The sequence below is a fragment of the Equus quagga genome, chromosome 17, assembly GCF_021613505.1.
Source record: "Equus quagga isolate Etosha38 chromosome 17, UCLA_HA_Equagga_1.0, whole genome shotgun sequence".
Lineage (NCBI taxonomy): Eukaryota > Metazoa > Chordata > Mammalia > Perissodactyla > Equidae > Equus > Equus quagga.
In genome coordinates, this window is record NC_060283.1 from 14627899 (window position 1) to 14650783 (window position 22885).

General features: G+C 41.5%; 1 protein-coding gene across 10 annotated transcripts in view; it reads right to left on the reverse strand.

The window, feature by feature from the left end:
• Positions 1–632: 632 nt before the first annotated feature.
• Positions 633–22885, reverse strand: part of CTNND1 (catenin delta 1) — a 44575-nt gene continuing 22322 nt past the window's right edge. For 4 of the 10 annotated variants that reach the window (XM_046644235.1, XM_046644234.1, XM_046644236.1 and 1 more), the window contains 18 exons: positions 20985–21056; positions 19845–19997; positions 18940–19475; positions 14994–15457; positions 13699–13882; positions 12730–12847; positions 12092–12245; positions 11675–11692; positions 11174–11242; positions 10220–10347; positions 9967–10117; positions 9056–9248; positions 8587–8701; positions 7968–8055; positions 5201–5263; positions 4331–4434; positions 3831–3917; positions 633–3543 (listed from right to left, as the gene is read on the reverse strand). In XM_046644235.1, coding sequence (XP_046500191.1) covers positions 3532–3543; positions 3831–3917; positions 4331–4434; positions 5201–5263; positions 7968–8055; positions 8587–8701; positions 9056–9248; positions 9967–10117; positions 10220–10347; positions 11174–11242; positions 11675–11692; positions 12092–12245; positions 12730–12847; positions 13699–13882; positions 14994–15457; positions 18940–19475; positions 19845–19997; positions 20985–21056 — 2709 coding nt within the window. In that variant the 3' untranslated portion in view covers positions 633–3531. The remainder of the gene's footprint in view (positions 3544–3830; positions 3918–4330; positions 4435–5200; positions 5264–7967; positions 8056–8586; positions 8702–9055; positions 9249–9966; positions 10118–10219; positions 10348–11173; positions 11243–11674; positions 11693–12091; positions 12246–12729; positions 12848–13698; positions 13883–14993; positions 15458–18939; positions 19476–19844; positions 19998–20984; positions 21057–22885) is intronic. The other 6 variants (XM_046644238.1, XM_046644237.1, XM_046644241.1 and 3 more) reach the window with 6 other exon arrangements.

A 22885-nucleotide genomic window follows, 5' to 3' on the forward strand; every position in this document is an offset into this window, starting at 1 on the left:
TTCCTAAAGTTGGTGTTAAGTAAGAGATACCAAGAGGCTTCAAAAGCATTACTAAATCAGTGTCAAGAAACTTAAGATATAGGGGCTTTAGAGATCATTCTGTTTAACACCTTATTTTAGGTAAGGGCAGAGAGGAGCAATGTTTTTAAAAGATCACAGATCTTAGCTACATAGGATTCTCAGATTGCAATCTATATGAGAAAGGGTCCATCTGTTTTCTTCTCTAATCTAAACCTAACATCCAAAACAATGCCTAGCATATAAAAATCCTCAGTAAATATTTATTGAATGAGATAAAACAAATGGACCTATCCAGAGAGGGGAGAAGAGTAAGGTTTATATATAGCTCAATGCCAGTGGATAATAAGGAACATAACAGAAATAAAGGCTGTTCACCACTAGCCAGGTTTATCTACATAGATTTAAAAAACCATCTCAAGTGGGGTTACGAAACCTCTTTGGAAAGCAAACTCTTAATAGCTTTTTGGCTCTGTGCTTCAGCCTTCTATTCTAAAACTACAACTGTCAGGCACAAATCAAGCTACAATGCTTAGGTTTCCTGGTCTCACTAGTACAAGAAAGTTTTCATACTCAAGACCTAAATTCAACAAAATTGAGACATGACATCATCATCAGAAGCAGCTATATATTTTTAATCTAAAGATTGGGCATACAAAAAGCATTTTACATAAATTCTCGAGTCTTTTAGTTATTTAACAGCAAATATGAGCCTCAGAAAAATAAGTTTCTTTCCATAGGTCTTAATCCTTGGCCTCTGCAGTAAAGAGAATCCCTGGTAATCCAACAAGTATTTGCTACCCTATTTGGTAGGACACAAAGGAAGCTATAGGCCTGTCCCTTGTCTTCTATTAAAGGACTGCAGATAGTCTGAGAAGCAACATTATGGCCTATTGTTCAGTACTTACATACATAAGGCTTTTAATTCTACATTTTCATATTTATTAAGTTGGTACATTCTAATCTTTTAGCCATAAATGTTACATTCAAGAGGGCCATGTAGTGCAATGGGCTTTATTCAATGTTAGTTTTGTCAAATGTTGCAAAAGAATCTCAGTGACTAAGGAAGTCATTAATTCTTTATACTTCCATTTCCTATCTCTAAGTTAGCAATAAACTTCCCGTGCTCTACTTGACCACATTTAATTTTTAAGACTTTTCAGAGGAAAAATGTTTCATATATAATTAAAAGCAATGTTGCTTGATAAGAGTTGGGATTGAGCTCCAAAAAAACCCATCCTGGTATAACCCCCTTCTTGGTTGCTCTGGAGAGAAAAAGGACACTGATACATAAAGCAGTAACCAAGATGAAAAAGAGAGAAGAGATATAGCTTGAAGTGAAGAAATGACACAGACCCCCCACATACACACTTTAAAAACTTTATTTATATAAAAAATTCATTTGTTTTTAAAAGCATTAACAAGAGAGAAAGAAAAACAGAAAAAGTGTGGAGCAGAAGACATGCCCCTTAGTAGTGTTCGGTGGGAAGGTGGGATTTTTGGTTCTCTGGAATTGAATGTTTAGTGTTTTTATAAACAAAAAAGAAAAAAAAAAAAACAGTTAAAGGTCCCCCAAAGCCCATGGCTGTTCTATCACCCACGCCCCACCGAGAAAAAGAGCACCAGGAAAAAGAGCAGAAGAGGACAAGAGAAACCAAGAGTGGAGCCAGGTCTAGATGGGGGCAATTCCCCTGTGCAGTATGCTCTTAGGGTCACAGGAAAAGGCTCCTTTTTGCCAGAAAAGGAGTGGGAAGAAACGGGAGGGGGAAAAGGGTGAATAAGGGATTTCAATGCATAGGGAAGGGGAAGGGGTTGGTGGCTGTGCACTTTTCTCCTACCCCATAGCCTCAATATATAAGGGAAGGAGGAGAGAGGAGAAGGATAAATATTTCCAGTTGCACTGAACGGAGCTTTAGATTAAGGGGAGGAGTAAAAGGGAAATAAACAGAAGGGTTAAAAACAAACAAAAAAATCAACCAGCACAGCAGCTGATTCCTCTAGCCCAACCTGCTAATATAGACTAAACTGAAAGGAGGAGGTATGGGGTGGGGGGGACAGACGACTTCCCTACAACCCCTTCAGAAATGATGGTAAATTCCGGGCAACTGAGGAGTAAGAGTGGCACCCCTCACTCCTCCCACCAACCTCATTTTGAGATTCATCAGAATAGGATTTTTGCAAAATCCCAACCATATACTGTTGAGCAAAAGCTTGCTATGGCTGAAATTAGAGGCTATACCAATTCCCAATGGAGAATCTGAGGTTCTCTAGGTCACCTCTCCTCTTCTTTCTGCAATTCAGGGCCAATAGTGGGTAAGAAAGCAACAAAATATAATTTGCAAAACCATGAAAAATGAGACTGCAGAGGCAAAGAAAGGCACATGGAAGGGAAGGAGGAGATGCACCCCAGGCCAAAGGCACAAAGAAGAGGCAAAGCCAGGGGCAATCCCACCTTTGAAAGGGTAAAGGGGGTAGGAGTATGTACATCAAGTCCTTTAGTCGGCCAACCAATCCAGGGAGAAGGCAGGGGAGGAAAGAGCTCTAAGGGTAAAAAAAGGAGAAATAAGGATGGGGAAGCCAGCTTTGAAGCTTCCTGCCAGTTTCAGACTAACTTATTCATGTACATTCCTATTAGCTCTTCCTAGAAGGTTTTCTCCTCCCCAGAAGACATCTTTCTGTTCCTTCTCACCCAGAAAGTCTTCCTTGACACATTCTCCTCTTTCTACAGCCTCTTGCAAATGGCCAGGCCAAGTCAGCAGACATTATCACAGGATGGGAGAGGAGGGTTAAGGGCAGCCTCAGTAAGGGGCAATAGTAGCAGCCCAGGGTTGACATGAGGCTTGGAGAAGAGATGGAGTCTGTAGGTCCTTGATGGTCCCTGCCCTGGAGATGAGGAGAGCAAGGTTTCTTAACCTCAGTTCTAGGAGACTTCCACTTACTCAAGGGCCCTTGCCAGATGGAATGTGCCAATGTTGCCAGCCTTCTTTGCTTCAAAAATAGTCGTTAGGAATAAGGGAAGAGCTTATACTTCCCGTTCTCCCAAAAAATTAAAAAATCCCTTCCCCACCAGGAAAAAAAAAGCTTGATTAAGAATCACCGGTTTATCAGATTGCTGGACACTGCATATACAGTATGTAACTTCCAAGTCTTCCCACAGCTTCCAGTGAAGATTCCCACTCTCTCCCCTCCCTCCACACAAGGCCAAGAGTTCCAAGGAGAGCTGGCAAAAGAGCTAATCTGCAGCAGTTTCTCAAGATATGCGTATAACTGAGCCAAGGCTTCTTGGGAGCAATTGGAGGGGATCTGGAGAGGGGAAGAGGGACAATTAAGCTTCACTGGAAAAAGTTAGGAGTTGACGGAAATAAGGCAGCCACTTAGGGCTGTAAGGGCAGGAGGCAGCCTGGCAGTTGGCACAAAAGTCCAGCGAAGAAAGGGAAAAATCATCAGTCCATTTCACCACCAAAAAACAAAAGTACATATATTATAAGCCCAGATGTAGCGGAGATAGTGGTGCTAAATCTTCTGCTGTAGGGAAAAAAGAGAAAGAGATGTTAATAGGGTTGGGAATAAGGAGAGCCAAAAGACAGCTGAGCAAATCTGGAGGGAGGAAAGTAGCACATAACGGAGAATCAGATCACCAGCAGCACATCCCAGCCTCTTAAGAGGTAACAATCACAGAAGCATCACCCCCAAGCCCCATGTGGCTGAGACTAGTGTCTCTGGCCTGATCAGATCAGCATGATTGGCAAACTGCTGGCACACAGAGGCCTCCTTCCTCAAGGATGATCTGCGGGGGTGGCTGGAGGACATACCATGGGGGGGTAAGACACTTGGTCCCCCTCATCATCCAAAACCAACACATCCAACTCTTCCTCCAGAGAGTCCTGCCCCTCGTCCTGCTGTGAACACATGCAATTTGTTAGTATGAGAGTAAGGAAATAGGAACCTCATGAGTGTGTGCCAGATCCAGGGAAAATCCCAAAACTTGTAAACTCAAACAAAACAAGATAGTAGTAAGTGAATGACACGACATTCGAGAAAAGGCAAGGACAGGAAGACAATGATGTGAGAATAGACCAGATGGCGTTAGTATAAGTAACACGTTTATAGCCTTCCTTCCCCCATCTTGACCATCACAGAATAATGGCTCAAGAAATCCCAACATCAGTCAAAACACTCACTTTTTCCCCAAAGACTCCTACCAGAAAAGGATGCTGTCTTTCACTAGGTACTTTTTTCCCATTTCACAAAACATGCAGGCTTCAAAATAGAACTAACCTTAGAAAGACAACAGTATATAAAGAGAATTTACCATCAGGGGTGTTCCCTTCAATGGCTCCATTTCACCTAGATCCCCGGATCGATCCAGTGTTCTGCTGTGGTCCCCTCTCTCATTCAGTGTGGAATAGTTGTTATCTAGTGAAAAAAGTACACGAAAACATGATGTTCCTCTCTAGTGTACCAGGTACATTAGTGTACCATATATATTAGTGTACAACATATATTAAGCAGATAAGTGTGAATTAGGCACTGCTGCTGAGAACTGAGCTTTGCCAAATGCTCCAGAAAGGCATTAAGGTCTGGTGGTCCCTGATTTAAAAAGAACTTGAATCTAATCAGGAAGGCAATATATATGAAATACACAGAGTATGACATATGATAATAGTTAAACTGAAGAGATCTATCTATAAAGATTACTAGAATTAAGAGGAGAGAGTGAGGTATGCTGCAATAGTTAGGAAGGACCCAACAAATGAGATAGGACTTCAGTTAAGCCTTTGGGGATGAAGAGAATTTAGAAAGCAAATGGGAAATAGATGGCATTACATGAGCCCACCTGTTTCAAGTGAGCTGAAACAGAGTACAGGGAGAGAAGAGAGAGAGGAATCCTGGGATCAGACTTTGGCAGTAACAGTTTAGGGACACACACTTGATTCTGTAGTAATGGAGAAGGCATATGAAGATTTTTCTTTTAAACCCTTGAGCATATGGGAATGAAGAAAAAAGTAGATGGATCAAGTTTTCCTAAATGTCCTCACATCCTTCCAAACAGAAATGTCCAGCCAATGCTCTTCCAGGATGGTAAATGGTGAAGGTGCTAGAAAGAACTGCAGAGCCGGACAGTTCTCCTTGTCCCAGTGAAATAGTACTCCATATCCTTAGGCAGGAATTAATCACCTACCTAATGATTTTGTGTTTGATCCCATATTGCTCATCTGAATTTCTTCCCGATCAGGTTTCTTATCTACATGGAGTCAGAAAGTTATCCAGGTCAAAAAACCAACTCTTCAAAATCTAGACTCATCACAAAAATTGCTCTCTAGTCTGTCCTCCCTCCCTCCCTACCATCAGATTTTTACCGAATACCCACTAGGTGCCAGGTAGTAGACAAAGCTCTCCTGGATCTTAAAGACATCTCTCTCCTACAACTTGTAATATAAGAAACCATTCACTCTAAGTGAGTAATTTTCAAATCATTTGGTCTCAACGTCCCTTTACAGTCTTAAAAATCATGAGGATCCAAAGAGCTTTCATTGGTGTGGGTTATAGGTATTAATATCTACTGTACTAAGAAATTTTAAATATTTCACTAAAAATAATAAACTTATTCCATGTTAACATAAATAACACTTTTAATTTTAAAAAAGGCATTGCTTCATGGACAAAAAGAGCAGAGCAGTGGTTACCAACGGGGAAAGGGGTTGGAAGGTGGGCATAATGAGTAAAGGGGCACATTTATACTGTGACTGACAAATAACGTACAGCTGAAATTTCACAATGTTATAAACCATTAAACTTCTTTAAAAGAATGGATAAAATAAATTATGTTACTTTCATACGGTAGAATTTTACATTAACTCTTAAAAGAATAAAGTAGAGCTATGTCTGCAGAAATGGAAATCTGTTCATCATAAGTCAAAATAGTGCAACGTGCAAAAACACTGAGTATAATCCAATTTGCTAAAACAAAACTGTGAATATGTTTATATTTGTACACTTTTTAAATGTCTAAGATACCACATTCTTCACTCTGGGGAGTGGAATTTTACTTCATAAATTTCTGTTTAACTTGCATTACATGGCAATAAGAATCTGTCACTTTTGTGATTTAAAAGTATACAAATGTTTTTTGGGGGGCCGGCCCCATGGCCAAATGGGTAAGTTTGCGGGCTCCACTTCGGCGGCCCAGGGTTTCACCGGTTCGAATCCTGGGTGTGGACATCGCACAACTCATCAAGCCATGCTGAGGCAGCATCCCACATGCCACAACCAGAAGGACCCACAACTAAAAATACACAACAATGTACCAGGGGACTTTGGGGACAAAAAGGAAAAATAAAATCATTTTTTAAAAAAGTACATGTTTTTCAAAGAACAAAAGGCATTGTTTTACATTTTTGGACATGTCTTTAAAGTTTGGCTCAATAGAAGATAGCTGGATTCTCATATCTGCTTCAGCACTCAATCTGTTGTGATGTTATTTTGGTTAAGCGTATGAAGAAAATCCAGCCTCACACAGATAAGAAGTTGGAAAAGGGAGGAGAATTTTAATAGTCTTCTCAGATAATTGTAGATATTCTTTGATAGTACACTAATATCCAACAAGTAAAGCTTCTTTAAGGGTAGCAGCAAGATGGAATCTGAATCCAAACTAAAAATCTCTTTATACGCTGTTAAATTAAAATCCATTGATCTGTCTTGCACTTTGAATAGATCAGTTCCCTATGCATGATTCTGAAACATCACGCATTGGTCACTTGCAAAATACTGGTTTATAGTTATGCAGGTCTTCTAAATGTTAACACATCTCATTACACAATATCAAAAAAACGCATTCTTTAATATCAGCACTGATTTCATTAAAAAGTCCTTTAAGTAGTGAGATTTACCAGGCTCACAATGGCAGATACAAAATTATAATTTTCACTTAAAACTTCAGTACTGTCAGTTATTTTTCGTCAAAGTGATAAGCTCACAGCACTGATTTTCAAGAAAATGTCTGCCAAATACCCCAGTCTGAATAACCATAGCTTGTCCATCAGTCATTTTTTTCAAGTAAAAATGGTGTTCCATCAAAAAAGTGGCTAGTCCAACTAGTAACTCAATAGCCCAAGTGCTTTTCCTCAAGACAACCACCGTGCTTTGGTATGCAGCAGACTGCTTGATCAGTACTTCCTGTTTCATCAGCACAGAGTATTAGAAAGATGTGTACTCAAGGGTAGAAAGAAAAAAATAATTTTTACAGTTCCATCAAGTATATTCTTAAGTGAAACTGGCTCTTTTTTTAACTGCAAGTACATGGTAAGAAAAACTACAATGACCGTTTGGTTTGGCGTCATTGACCTGGTTTATGTCCAGCCATAAGCACCAACCACTGTTTTTGCACCATCAGCACAAATGTCAACAGACATGAGGACCCTCAGACCACATTTCAAGAACCCTGAGGCAAAACCAAGTGTCATTAAGATAACAGGGGTTACAATACACACTTAAGTGAAAAAGAAAACATTTTACAAAACAAAATATATGATTCATCTTTTAGGGAAAATGTGTTTGCTCACATGACTGGCGATTTAAAAGGAAAAAATTAATCATTTCGCTATATATATTTTCGTTTTATGTATCAAACCATTATATTGTACACCTTAAATTTATACAATGCTATATATATCTCAAATAGAGAGACTAGGGTTCACTTTCCAGTCATTTTAAGCCCAGAAGCAAAGACAGGGTACAACACCCAGGGTAACTGCCTGTTTTGTTTTACTATCTAATGTTCACGACTAGCAGCTTCTGTGTTACAATCCTGAGGGAAGTATTATTCCCCCTCAGCCAAAAGACTAGCTCATTCAGAAGTAAATATATATCCTATTTCTTAGATAGTAAGCCCACTAAAGAATAGCAGATGTGGAATAAAAGCAGAAGGATATGCCCCCTGGATACTGTACCTGATTTCTGGTTCCGGTCAATGAGAGGGAGCGTGCTATCATCATATGAGTGACTGCTCTGGCTTCGAGAAGCATTGTTTAGATTCACCTGGAGGCAAACAAAATGCAACACCATCAGAGTACTGAATTCACCCATATCTTATCCCTCATGGGCACAGACCTTTAGGTCCCATTCCCAAATACAACTCTCACCAAAAGGGTAAATAGATACCTATACAGTGAAACAAATCAGGACATTATGGCTTCTATTTGTCTTCCTGAACAGGAGATTACAAAGGTACCAAACACTCATACTATCAGAAGTCTCAGAAAATGGCCAACTTCTTTAAAGGGCTAAGGCCGAGTTGGGGAAAAGTCAAAAAGGCCATCACTCTCCATCACCACCAGCATTTACAGTATGCTGTGTCACAGAGGAAAACCAGAGCTATTTCAGCAGCAAATGAACTGCAGGCACCATTCTTTTGTGAGGGGGGGGAAACCAAATGATTTCTTTACTAACAGAGACTTGGATCAAAAGCAGACTTAGTGTGATAGTGAAATAGAAGAAACCAGAGACAGAAGCATGACCCTAGACCAAGGAAAAAAATGGTAAAAGTCTCAGTCCCAAGAGTTATTCTACCTGAAAGTCTGATTTCTTCCATCCTTCTTTTTCCAGAGGCTTTCGCAGTTCCTTATACCCCCAGATTGTCTGTAACACAAGTGCTGCTGCTCGAACCTCTTTTTCTGAGCGGTTCCTTTTGAGGAAAGTAACACCATATGGAATTTGGATGTAAGACCAGGGAAGAAGCTGAGAACCTATACTTTCTAATATAATCTAACATGAGAATATAAATGCCAAAATGGATAAGATCAAGTATTCACCAAGACCTGTATTATGTCCCAAACAGTGACAAAAAAATGTTTGATGGATGAGCCTGTTACCAATTCATGGATCAACACATAAGACAGAAAATGGAGCAATACCTCTTCACACTTTACACGTAAATAAGGGAAAATAACCTTAGAAAACAACAGGGGAAAGTTCCTTCCTAGCAACTCCCCTCTCATACCCAAATTCTTCCAGCTGTAATTTTAAATGTTAAGCTCACCCTGACTTGTTGATCAACACCAGCTTCTCAATACCCTGTGTCTCTCGAAGCTTTTTGGCAGCCTCCAAGTTGTCAGCAATAACTTCATTGATGGTGTTCAAAATAGAGACCACAGTGTCCTCAGAGAAATTCTGGGAAGAGCTCTGTTGCCTTTCTGGCAGATTCTTTACCAAGTTGGGAATAGCATGTTTACCTACAGTGGTAAGACAGAAGGAATGTGTACAGGGAGAATAAGCTGAGCCAGGTTAGGAGGGGCCTAACACTATGCTTAATTGCATTGATCATATAAAGTATAGGTACTGTCCATATGAATCAACTTTCTTCTCCTATAGAATTATCATATCAAAAGAACAAAGGACCTGGAATAGCCATGGATTTATTGTCCTTCCTATTCCTTTACTTATTCTCTCCTTCTTCAGCCATGTTGAAACAATGTGAATTACTTTATATCAAATATGCTACATAGTCCATTCAGATATTCTAATAAAAACAGGATATTTAATATTATAATAGTCATTATGAATTTAAAAAAACAAAGAGCTGGGCTCTGCCATTTATGAGCTATATTAACTAGGCAAATTACTTAACTTCCCTGACCCTCAGTTTCTTTATTCTGTAAAAAAAAAAAAAAAAAAATGGACCTTTGCAAAGCTGTGACGATTAAATGAGAACATACAGAAGTGCTTAACAATGCCTACTAACAAAGTTAGTGCTTAGTAAATAATAACTATTATTATTATAGTTTTGAAGAGTCATCATTTCTTGTCTTTCCAAGAACCATTAAACTATAACCTCTTAAGGAGGGCTAGGATCCTCCTTCTCTGTCACTTCAATAAGTAAATTATTTAGCACTTGCTAGATTAAAGGCACTGCACTAGATGCTGAGGTACGGTTAATGTCCAACTCCTCACCAATTAATTCTTTGTTGCGAGCATCCACGGCCAGATTTCTCAGTGCTCCAGATGCAGCTTTTACTACCCGCTCATGTTCATTAGTAAGGAGGTCAGCGATGGCAGAAAGAGCCTTCTCTTGACGCAGAGCAGAGCGGATGTATCGACCATACTAGAAGTAGTACATGGGAAGAGGTGGAACAGATTACAAATGACAGCAAACTAGTTAGCTAAGTTCTCTCACCTCCAAATCCATCTTCTAAAAGGTACTCACTGTCCAGCGCCCAGCACACAAGTTCTGGATAGCTCCAGCTGAGGCTTCTAGAATGGCAGGAGTCTTGCTCTCTTTGAGGAGTGAGATGTATATCCGAACCACCTCTGGTTGAAATAAAAGCTCATAGCCTGCACAAAAAAGGGGAGGATGCTACTCAGTACCTACAAACCAGGCTCCGGCTGGTTGAAGTCCAGCCTTAGTACCCTGGAATGATGGATTTATGCTCCTACAGCATTAGGTTCCCTAAACTCTCCCACTCACCCAGCAGCAAACTCGGAGGCTTGACTCCATGCTTTCTTAAGAATAACTAATCCACGGTAAGAGCCAACAGATATCAACTCATCATATGCAACTCCTCTCTCTGCTTCCCCCTTGCCTCTTCTCTCCCAGTTTACTTTGGCCTTGCTGGCACTCAGGGGATTCATTTCCTCACTGATAGCACTCAGGTTTAAGATTCCTCATCTCAAGCAAATAATTTCTAACTGTTAACTCAGTCATTCTGCCCACTTTTACTATGACTCAGCAAAAGGGCCTATCATAGATTTAACAATATCTAAAATTTTTATATCCATAGAGAGCTGTGAATTTTGGACTCACTCTATTGATAAATATAAAGATCCAAACTGTGATAAAGAGGCTTCTTATAATAGGTAACTTTTAAGTCCCAGGAACTGTAGCAGCTACTTAGGATAACTAAGTTTCTGGTCTAAACTACCATCAGGACCTTATCCTATCATCAAGTAATCTGAATAGATGCCATAAGCAGCAGTTCTTTTAAGTTAGAGCTATCATACCATAGAGCTTCCCAATACTTTCACTATCACTTCAGATCCATTAAGTCGGAGAAGAGAGAACAGTGAACACACTGCATAGCCTCCTGCTAGGCTACCAAATACATCTCTGTGGACTACGTTTATGAGACCCTTGAAGACTGAGAAGAAAAAAATAACTTACCTCGAGCGGGACTAGTTCTTTTAGGAAAATCCACTGTATCATTTGCTGGATCTTCTGCTGGTTTTTTCCCTTTAGAAATTAAAAAAAGGAGAGAAGGGTAAAAACTTTAAGAAAAGAAGGAGTCCAGCGGGTGTATTTCTTATTCTTCAGTCAAAATCTCTGGATCAGAGATGCAACAAGAGGGGGGAAAAAAATCAGGGCCCTCAGCCTGTCCTAGCAAAGGGCTGTGCAGAAACAAGGACAGAAAACAGGCAGCAGATAGGTAAGATAAGGATAACCACTGTTGTTGCTATTGTCCTGAGTTCTGATAAGTGGGACTGCCCAGAAATAGCATGCCATGAGCCATTAGCTCAAAAGAGCTAACCTTGTTTCAATGGTCTTCCTCAACTTAATTTTCCTACATGCATCCAGAGGGAAGGGTTAGGCAAGGAAACACTAGGGAAGCTAAAACCCAAACATGCAAATTAGAAGTAGATAAGCGCCTTAAAAGATTTCACTCACCTCTGGAGAACCACTCATCTTCCAGTGCGTCACCCAAGGTGGAAAGCAGAGGAGAAATGAAGGAAGAAAAATGCAGGAGAAAGATGTCAACAGGATCATGAGAAATAAGCAGAAAAGCAGAGAGGAAAAGAAAAACACAGGAAACACAAAGGAGGAATGGGGGAGAAGGCCCCAGATTAGTTGAGTTCTCGTCCTTCCCTGCCCCAATCATTGATACCACTACCACCACCACCACCACCATCATCATTGCCTCAAATGAAGCACACGGCGCAGGGGAAGCAGCAGCAGAGCAAAAAGACATCCTAGACTATTCAGATTCCTGTATTGCTCGGTAAGCACTGTAGACCTAAAGCTAGAAGCATTCCTGCCTCTCCCCATCCTACGTTAAAGAGCAAGGAACAAGGAACCAAGACTCACCTTTGCCCTTCTTGGCCCCAAAGCAACTGGCAGCATGTGGCCCTGCATTGTTGGCAACATTGGGAGGGGCCTCTTGGTAACGCTCTGCCTGTGGGATCTCCCGGTGAACTTGATACGACAAGTTCCGAAGGAGGCAAACACAGTTCTCCACAAGCTTGGGAACACAAGACAAAAGGCTTAATGAGAGAAGAGAATGCCCATAGTGATTTCCTAGCAAGTACAGGTTTCCACGATTCAGGTACTAAAATACTGATCCTCAAAAGCACAGCCCAATCCATCATCTCTCACAAGGCCTCTTAAGTGCCCCAAGCTTCGCAAAATCCTTGTAGCCTGAGGCTAATGGAGGGTTTCTGCCACCTTTTGGTGTGTGGCACAAAACTTCGAGTCATTCTGACTTTTTCCTATTTCAAAAAATGTACAGCCTTGGAAGTACAGTTAAACAGCTTTAAAATATATTATATAGGTGAAAGAAATTCTAAAGAAAACAGTTTTCTTCTGAGGTGAACACCTGCTCTAGGAAGGAGGGGCTAGTATAGGTATCTAATGTCACCTGAAAGACTGAGATGATCAGATGTTCAGTCTGCACTAGAGGTACCTCATGATTGCTGTGAATGGAATTCATTCAGCCATTAACTTACCTTGCTGTCTGAATCCTTCTGCCCAATCTCAGCCTGAACAATGAAAATGAGGGCATCCACTAAACCATCACATTCCCGAAGTTTCCGGCGAGCTTCACTCCTCTCTGAGCTGACATTCCTAAGGAGAAAAGAAGAGGCTTCAAGATGACTCAAATCCAGAAATCCTCCCTTAATATCCTTGAGATCTAAAAGCCTCCTCAATACCTTTTCTATTCACTACACAAATAGTGAATACATGCTATAAGCAAGGCACTGCAGTCGAGAGAAACTTGAGTAAGACAGTCCCTGCCTTCAGGGCATTTATAACCAGGCCGGGGGTGGGAGGCAGGTGTAAATAAAGTATACCAACAATGATAATTTAAGATAGAATAGATACTTCTTATACAGAAGTACAAATGAAAAAATGGGGAGTATATTGCAAAGAGAGAAAGAATATACTGCAGCATCTGTAGGATAAAAGAAGAAGAAATCAGGAAAAGTTTCATGAAACATAGGCACTTGAGTTTAGCCTGAAAAGATAAATAAGGAAAGAAAGGCATTGCAGACTAAAGGAAGAACAGATCTTCCTCACCCCATCTCCTAGCCTTCTAGGACTCTGTACTCTTGTTGCATCTATCACAGCCTGACTTGAAATACAGATCATTGAGGGCAAGGTCATAGACACACACAAGCCTAGGACCAGACAAGTGCCTTGCATGTGGTAGGTATTGAACAAATGTTTACCAAATTCAATGAACAAAAAACAGGCACAGCAGTAAGGAGGATGTGTGAGAAACAGCAAGCAAACCGACATAGCAGGTGTATGTGGTACATAAGGAGTAGCGAAGGTAGGAAGATAGGTTGGACTCGTAGTGTACAATATAGGTAAGAATGGAGGCTGAACGACAGGCTAAAGAATTTAAACCTTTTTTAAAAAAGAAATCTAAGTTCAAAAGTTCAATCTTCATACTCTGAAAGCCCTTATGTTACCTAAGGCAGCCAGCTGTATTGGTGAGCACCGATTCCCACTCAATATGACGTGGCTTACAATCTTCATTAGGTTCCCGTTCCCAACCAGAATGCGGAATGATCACTTCATCTGTCAAGGCATGCAGTGCATGGTCCACAATCTCCATTTTGATTGAGTCATGGGATGAAAGATTCCACAGGGTTCCTGGCAGAGACAACTCGTCAGACAGTTCTCCAGCACCCAAGACAATATATTTGAAGAATGCCAAAGAAAATCCCCTATTCCATCAATTCTGTATTCCTCAGTGACCAAATATCTTGTAATGATATTCAAATTTTTATAAGAAATATATTTTACATTATGGCTCAATACAAATATATCTATCATGAAACAGTTTTATAAAACAATACTTACTATAAGCAACGTTCTCTGGGCTATCTACACCAGTTTCCCAACCTCAGCACCACTAACATTTTAGGTCAGAAAATTCTTTGTTGTGGTGAGCTGTCCGGTCCTACGTTAGATGTTTAGCAGTATCTCTGACCTTTACTCGTTAGATGTCAGTAGCACTCCCTTCCCCCGCTCCCAAGTTACGACAACCAAAAATGTCTTCCAACATTGCAGGTGTCCTCTGGGGGGCAAGATTGCCCCCAAGTGAGAATCAACGGTCTATGCTATTTCTTTATCTTTCTTTCTTTCTCTTGTAATTCTGGTTGTGATGCACAAAATTGTGCTCAAGACACACTAATTAATCACAAACCACAACCTGAAAAACCACTCTTCTAAAGCAAGGACCACAAGCTCAAAAGTCTATACATGCCAGCCAGGTGAGTCAGGAAAAGCAGATATTTAAAAGAAATTACAAGAACATGGACAAATGACAAGTGACACTCAGCTTCAATGTTTGGGAGACAATTTCCTATATAGCGGCAGTTGGTCAGAGATAGAATGTACTGGGGATTATTGCAAACTTGTGTGGTATTGTGTGATAGCACAGGCCTGAATCAGCTTAGACCAACTACCGCCAGGTAGCAAAACAGATCCACTGTTACATGTTCTTGCCGCTTTTTAACAGAAGCTAAGAATCTGGAATTTTAAGTGGAATCTTCTGGATTTTAAACATTGGCAACCAATTCTTTAAAACTTTGAAAACCACAAGTGATCCAAACAAATCTGTGAGATGAATTTGACCTAAAGGCCACCAGTTCACAACTTTTCACCAAAAGTAAAAGGACTGGAAATCCTTCTAGCTCTCAGCATCTCTAGGGGTAACAGTGAACCTAACTTAGCAGTTTCCCTTGGGCCTAGAACTCACCAGTAATGACTTCAGTGAGATCCATATCACGAGCCTTTCGGAGTAATCGCACAAGGGCAGGAACACCATCACAGTTTTTTATGGCGATCTTGTTATCCTGGTCACGTCCAAAAGAGATATTCTTGAGAGCTCCACAGGCTCCAAGGTGCACTTCCTTTTTTGGGTGGTCTAACAATCCCACCAGTACTGGGATGCCTTTTAGCTTTCGAACATCGGTCTTCACCTTGTCATTGCGGTAGCACAAGTGTTGCAGGTATGCAGCTGCATTGGACTTGACAGCATCCAAGCGGAATCCTAGCATGGCTATTACCTCTGGCAGCTCTGGCTGTCTCCAATTTGGGGGTGGGGGCCCTCCCTTGCGCAGGCTATCCAAGCTTGCTAAACTTCCCCGTTCATGCTGGGCTAAAGGAGCCCAATAGTACTGGTCTGATGGCACCTCCTCACCAATCATGTCTTCATAGCTCCTGCAGTGTTGGAAGAACCAAGAGGAAAGAGGAATACATCAAGCTGTCAAGTCTGGTTTCATGGAGAGCTCCCATTACCCCTCATGTTCAAGGGAGGAGTAACCTCAGCCCTAGGAAACTAGATCTTATCTCTCCTTTGCATAAATGATATACTGATCAACTTTTCTTAATGAGATAGGGTAATAATTTTAAAGGCATCTGCAATTAGATTAAAACCACCTTTTTCCTGCGAAGCTTAGTAGCTTGGAGAGTAATGAGCATTCAGAAATATTAATCACAAAAAAAGAACCAAATCTTGACTGCTTAGCATTTGAATGATACCCAACAGCTATTAATTTCTCTGGGTAGAGATTGAAATAAACCCTCAGACAGCAGAGTTAACCAAAGCAACGGACTCTATGCCACAGAAGTCAGCAAACAACATCTGAGAGCAGTTCCCACAAGCCCTTAGCTAAACAGGAAATCAGGCATTTACACACAGGAAACAGCTGGTGGGATAAGACCCTTAAACACACTTTATATTTAAGCCTCTCCTTACCCTATTTTGGAAATTATAAAAGAGGAGGTGATATAGTAAAAACAGTACAGGACTTCTTGCTATGTCATATGAGGGCCTGGCTTTGGTACTGATGAGGTATAAGCCTGAATATTAATTTTCACAGTTCATCCCAAGATCATCTCTGCTACTCAACAAATGTGTTTGAGACATGATTTCTAGCCTCTGATTTCTAAAGACAATACCTCCGATTCTGTCAAAATAGAGACTACTAACCACAATCATATTTAAGATTCCCAGCCACTAAGAAAAGGAACAGAGACAAAGCACAAGGCAACTGAAGGTAAAGAGAGTAACAGAGATCATTTTTCCCATTTCAGTACTATGAACAACCACTAGAGGGTGAGTCTGTCACACTATTATTTATTCATAGCCACCAGGAAGGAAGAGACCCATTATCTGTGAGCTCATCTCACTCTATGGCTCCCACAGGAGAGAGGAGAATCTATTGTGTGAAACTCCAAATAAGCCCATTGTTTGTTCCACAAAACCATTCCCACTGCCACCAAACCCTCAAGGTTAGCCTGAGCAGAGGGCCTGCCTCATAGCTGTCAACATCAACCACTCAACAGTGATTCAGATGAACAAAGCATTTAGTAAAAATCAACATTTTTTAATAGCATTGAAACAAAATGAAAAGATTATATAGCTAAGTTTTAAAAGTAGGCTACTAAACAGCATGTTAGTAAGACTCTTTTTGCAGGGGAAAAATAAAGTCAGAGTATGTTTCCTCGCATAGGAAAAAGAACTCAAAGGAAATGCACCAAAATGCTAGCAGCTCTTTATCAATGGATGGTGTGCTTTTCTGGCTTTTTCTGGTTTTGCAGAGAGCATGCTTTACTGTTATTATTATTTTAATATAAGCATTACAAAAACAATTATCATAACCAAGATTTGGTCACTCAAGATCTATTTTCTTCTTTTACAAGCTGTGGATCATGACATTCTTTCCTTTGTTTTACAAATAACAAAGCTGTGCCCAGAAAGATTAAATGACTTGCTTGAGGCTACATAGCTTGTGGCAAAGGCACAACTAGAACCAAGGTCTTTTGGTTCAGTGCTTTTTCCACTAATTACTCTGCCTTGCTGTTTTGTCTGACCTTGCATTACTCTCCTAGGCCCAGAACAGGAAGCAGCAAATGTTCTTGCTAGTCAAGCAGGTTTCCAAGTCCAGCGCTACCTGGAACAAACCCAAGAACCAAGCCCCAAACCGTCTCTTTATGTCAACTGCCACAGCTAAGGACAGCAGAGAATGACCTGGCCACCCGCACCCACTTACGTCCAATCACTCTACTAATGAGGGAGTCAGAAAAGGCAGACTTGTCAACAAGCAGAAGGAGCCAACACCCTGGGCAGACTCCTTCAGTGATAGCTCTTATCTACCACTGTTCCAAGTTGCACCAGCTAAGGTCTGGTGCCCCCTAGGAATAAAAGGTGAGTCACATGGGAAGTGGATTAGCTGTCCAAAAGATACCTGAAAGGTGAGTGACTCAGGCTTAGATAATGAGGCCTCTACCCCTGGCCCAGCCAAGTTCACTGTTAACCAAAGCTACCTAATATGAGGAAAATGAGCACCAAGACACTGGCTTTAGAAGGTCACGACCCCATACAGAAATTTAGCAACAGCTGCTAGGATATCCTTACCATCAAGAGATCCATAAATCTTCTCCCTTATTTCTTAGTATTTCTCTTTGCCTGGAAAACACTGTCTCTTATTCATTCTAAAGTGGGGTTGGTAGCCCATAGGCCAAACCTGTTTTTATACAACCACAGAACTAAGAATGGTTTTTATATTTTTAAAAGGTTGTAAAAAGAAGAGCAACAACATACAACAAAAATGATATATGGCCTGCAAAGCCTAAAATAGTTCTACCTCATCTTTTACAGAAAAGATTTGCCAAACCCCATTCTACAGCATTCTCTCAAGGCAAACCATCTACCAGTCCAATCAATCACTCCCTTTTTCACATCACCAAAGAATCTCCAGGGATGAGTAGTAAAGTCAAAATAGGCAGCTACTTAGTGACCATTCAGAGTGTCACTAATGTACCAGCCTCTAAGGATGCCACCCCCATTTCACTTTATAATCAAATGTAAGAACCTAAGCACAAAGTGTCAGGGCTTTTGTGAGATCAAGGTTTTGTTTTGTTGTTATTTTTTTAAAGATTGGCACCTGTGCTAACATCTGTGCGAATCTTTTTTTTTCTTCTTCTTCTTCTTCTCTTCAAAGCCCCCTGGTACATGGTTGTATATTCTAGTTGTAAATGCCTCTGGTTGTGCTATATGGGACGCCGCCTTAGCATGGCCTGATGAGCAGTGCCATGTCCACACCCAGGACAGAAACCAGCAAAATCTGGACCACTGCATGCAAACTTAATCCCTCAGCCACGGGCCGGCCCCAAGGTTTGTTTTTAATTTGAGATTAAAACCACCACAGAGAGGCTTCTTACATATATCCTAAACTATCTGTTCTCGCCCTGAAAGCCTAAAACCCTCAACTCTCTTCTTAATACCAAACCAGAAGCTGACAAAATTCACAGGAACAAGTGAGTATGCCATAGCCCCAGGCACCAGGCTCCTTTATGGTGCTCCCTATCACCAAAAGGGGGTCAGATCTTAGGCAGAAATAGCAGAAACTCTTAGCATAGCAGCAAAGGCCACTCTTCAGGACACAGACCAGTAACCATCACAAGTCATTTTATATAATTAGAATATATGATTTTTATAATGAAAAAGACACAAAAAAGCAAGTTGATACTTAGTAAAATCAGAAAAAAGAAGAGGGTGGCCTTTCACACACAAAAAAAAGGCAGAAGAGAGGGGGCCACAAGTGTCTCTGACCCCAGAAAGCACTTAGGAGGAGAAGGAAGAGCTACCCCTTTTCACTGTCTTGGAAAGACCCTATCTTTCCCCTTTCCTTGCCTACCTGAGGCGACGGCGAGGGTCAGATGGTGTCCCAGTTCGACGGGCAGTGCCATAATCAGACATCATGCCGTAATCCAGGTCATCATAGGCTACACTGCGCTGATCATCCTCTAGCCCATAAGGCTCTGGATGAAAGCGATGCAGATCCACACTGCTCCCACCGACCCGAACCTGGGGTTGGGGCCCGTAGACATCCTGTCTACTAGGTGCCCGGTAACCTTCCATGCTGGGCCTATACCGCTCCTCAATGCGGGTCACCCGGGACAGACTGCCATAGTTGTCACTGCTACTTGGATAACCATCTTCATAGTGGCGGCTATATCCATCAGGAGGGTAATGGAAGTTCCTGGGAAGGGTAGCAGTGCCTGCTTGCCCTACATAGGGACCAGGTCCCCCATTGCCATTCTTGCGGAAGTCACGACCCAGAGTCTGGATATAGTTGTTAGAAACGGATGAGGCATCCACAGGCAGCCCATCTGGTCCCATAGGGACTGGCTGTACTGTCCGTGTTGTCACAGTCTTCACTACTTTCTTAACCTTCATGAAAGGAAAGAAAAAATAAAAATTAATGAAGTGAACAATATAAGCTTAAATTCTAGCCCATTCTAAGAAAAGAAACAAACCCCTACCTCTAGCTCACTTTAACTGGAAATGCCTTACGATCTACTATCTACCCTTCTCTCCATCTTATAGGAAAGCTACTATAGACCTGGATATACCTCCTCTCTTCTCCGTTCCATTAGATTTTCCCACATCTCTTCTGTCTTCTCTGACCAGAGATCCCTTTCTTTATGCCTTCACTACGGATCAGTGGCCCTTCATCCACCCTAAGTTCTTAATCCTTCCCCTAACAGACCATAGAAGACCTCCTCTGTCATCCCAGACCTTATACAAGCCTTAGCTTACAGTGGTCTCTGTGCGTCGAGTGGTTCCATCATCTGAGGTCTCCACAGAGACAACAGACATGGCTCCTTCAGGGTCCTCCTCCGTGTAGGTCTCCACAATCTGCCCTGGCTCCTGCATCCTGGGGATGGTGCTATACAGTAAGTGACTGTGATCCTATATGGAAAAGAGTAAAAGGAAGGAGCTACTACAGAGCCATATATATTAACAATCCCTACCAAAAAGAAGCACTGCCTCCCTGAAGACAGAGACTTCTCATGCATCTTCTATGGGTCCCAGGATTTTGAGAGGCATGGTTGTCCCCATCTTTTAAACTTGAACAAAAGGGGAGAAGATATAATTTCCCAGTTCTGGTCACTTAACAAATATGAACTAAGTTAACTAGAGCCACCCCAACACCCAAGAGACAAACTGCAGATTTAACTTCACAGTTCTTTGTCATCTATGCGAAGATGAACTGTGTTAACGGCAGCTACATGTACATCTGAGTAATCCTCCAAAGAAGAAGTTCACCCAATAAAGAACTTTTTAAATTTTTTTTGAGGAAGATTACCCTTGAATAACTACTGCCAGTCCTCCTCTTTTTGCTGAGGAAGCCTAGCCCTGAGCTAACATCCGTGCCCATCTTCCTCTACTTTATATGTGGGACGCCTACCACAGCATGGTATGCCAAGCGATGCCACGTCCACACCCGGATCCAAACCGGCGAACCCCAGGCTGCCGAGAAGTGGAACGTGGGAACTTAACTGCTGCGCTACCAGGCTGGCCCCAAGAACTTTTAAGATGAACCAGAAAATCCCACTAAGAGCCATCTTCTGACTAGCTCCTTGTTACTCTTCAGATACTGGCTAAGGCTCAAGACCAGCCAGATTTTAGGTAGGGTTTTCTGCAAAGTAGAAGCACACTCAATCTAGAAAAGGGATGCAGCAGTTGAGGGATCAAAAACTGTATCAATGGTCATTAAAATTCATTCCAAAATAAAACTGTACATTGAAGTTCCACTTTTTCATTTTCCTAAATGAAAGAAACTAGTTAACAGGCGCTTACAACATGCCAGGCACAAGACAACAATATGCTCTTACAGGCTGGGGAAGTTAAGAAGATATGAATGAAGCAACCCTAACCTTGAGTCAGAGGAATTACCTGGGGTCCGTTGAGTTTCAGATCTGAAAATTTCTGTCGCTCAAGGTCAGCATCGCCCACAAACCGGCCGTTCTGAAACACAGCCCACAAGAAGACAATTCATTTTGTGGCCTTCCTTTGCCCTACCAAACACAAATGATCTTTTTTTCCAAACAGGAAAAGGGCTTTCAAGAAGATATTTGTGGCCTGGAGTCCTTCTGTCAGTACTCATAAAAGAACCACATCACTCCTTAGTCTTAGCACTTTCCCCTAAATTGGAATCAGGCCTGGAACTCTGGCAGAGCGGGTCTCTGGAACATAAGAATGCAAGCTCCATGAGGGCAGAGGGGTTTTTTGCTTTGTTTCATTTTTGGTCAGTTTTGTCCAATGATGTATTCTTAGTGCCTTGAACAGTGCCTGGCACATAAAAGGCACTCAAAAACTATTTGCTGAGTGAATAGCGGAGACTCAGATAAGTTCCCCATCACACAATCTTTTTGGAAAGCCATAAGAATACAAGAAAAGTTGGAAAGGCTAGGTTGGGGAGTTTCCAAAAGCGTTCTTTATTGTTCCATGCATCTTCATGCTCTACCACCATTGGAAACTCCCATACCAGGCAGCTTTTTAAAGAAAGAAGCAACAGATGAGTCTCTCTTTCCAAGTAGAAAGAAAACAAGTACCCCAACTCCCCTCAGGCAAATAGATGTCTCAACATCTTCATCACCAATTATTAGAGCCATAGAACACACATGAAAATGTCATCCTTAAATTGTTCTGTCTTAAATAGCAGAAAATAATCTGAGGACACTATACTACTACACAAAAATCCATTTGACTGCTCCTCTTCCAATAGAATACAGTGAGACCCAGTCACCTTGGGAGACTCTTCCCCCACCCTACTCCCATTACATAGGGAATGTAATGCTGCAGGGAGAGGAAGTTAAACATTACTTTCAGGAAGAAGGAAGGGTGTGGTTTCATGCTGAGCAGAAGTTAAAAATAAAAGAGAGAGAGAGAAACCATGTACTAAATCCTGGAATTCCCCACTACCTCCAAGCCTGAGCAGTCCTGCTCTCCTCTTTCAATATATGCCTCTCATCCCTAACCCTCTATTCTGGTTACCATAAAAATCCTAGGAACATTGCAAACCTACGATCACTGCCTCCAAATTCCTGATCATTCCCCAACTGGAATTCAATCCTCTCATTCAACACGCATCTCAGCATGAGACCTTCTCTGTCTTAAAAAATAAATAAGTAATCAATGAAAAGGAGTATTGGAGCATGAGCACTCTTCTTAGTTCCCACCAGAGATTTCTTAAGATGCAATCTATCAGGCAATAATGCCTACTAGACACACACACATACAGACACACACAGACAAAAACCTCAGACAGATTACATCACAGCAAAGTCAGACTAGAGAAACCATAGGAAACACAAGATACTTCTCATTTCTAACACCAACTCTCCCAAGTCACATCACAGAGTCAGCCAACCCAGAGACCACTGGCTCCTGTGGTTATTTGGGTTAAATAGCAGCATGATGCTCCCTCTCCAACTCTAACCAACAGAATTAACAATGACCCCTTCCTCCAAGACGTGATTTACACAGCCAACAAAAAGAGCACACTAGGACAACATGGAGCAGGGATACACCATTTATGGACAGTGCTACACCTTCTGAGCACAGGCTGTTCCCTGAGGGAGACTGAACTGGAGCTGAGAGGACAAGATGACCAATTTCCCCAACCACTAAGCAGGCATGTACTTTCCTGAATTTTTGAAACCAAGGGGGGAAAAAAATCAGAGAAAACAGAAGTAACTTGAATACAGCTCTAAACTATATGAGCTACCATTACTAGAAGTGCCTTCCCACACAGAAACCCCGCTCCAGCAAAACAGAGTCAGATGGATGCTTCT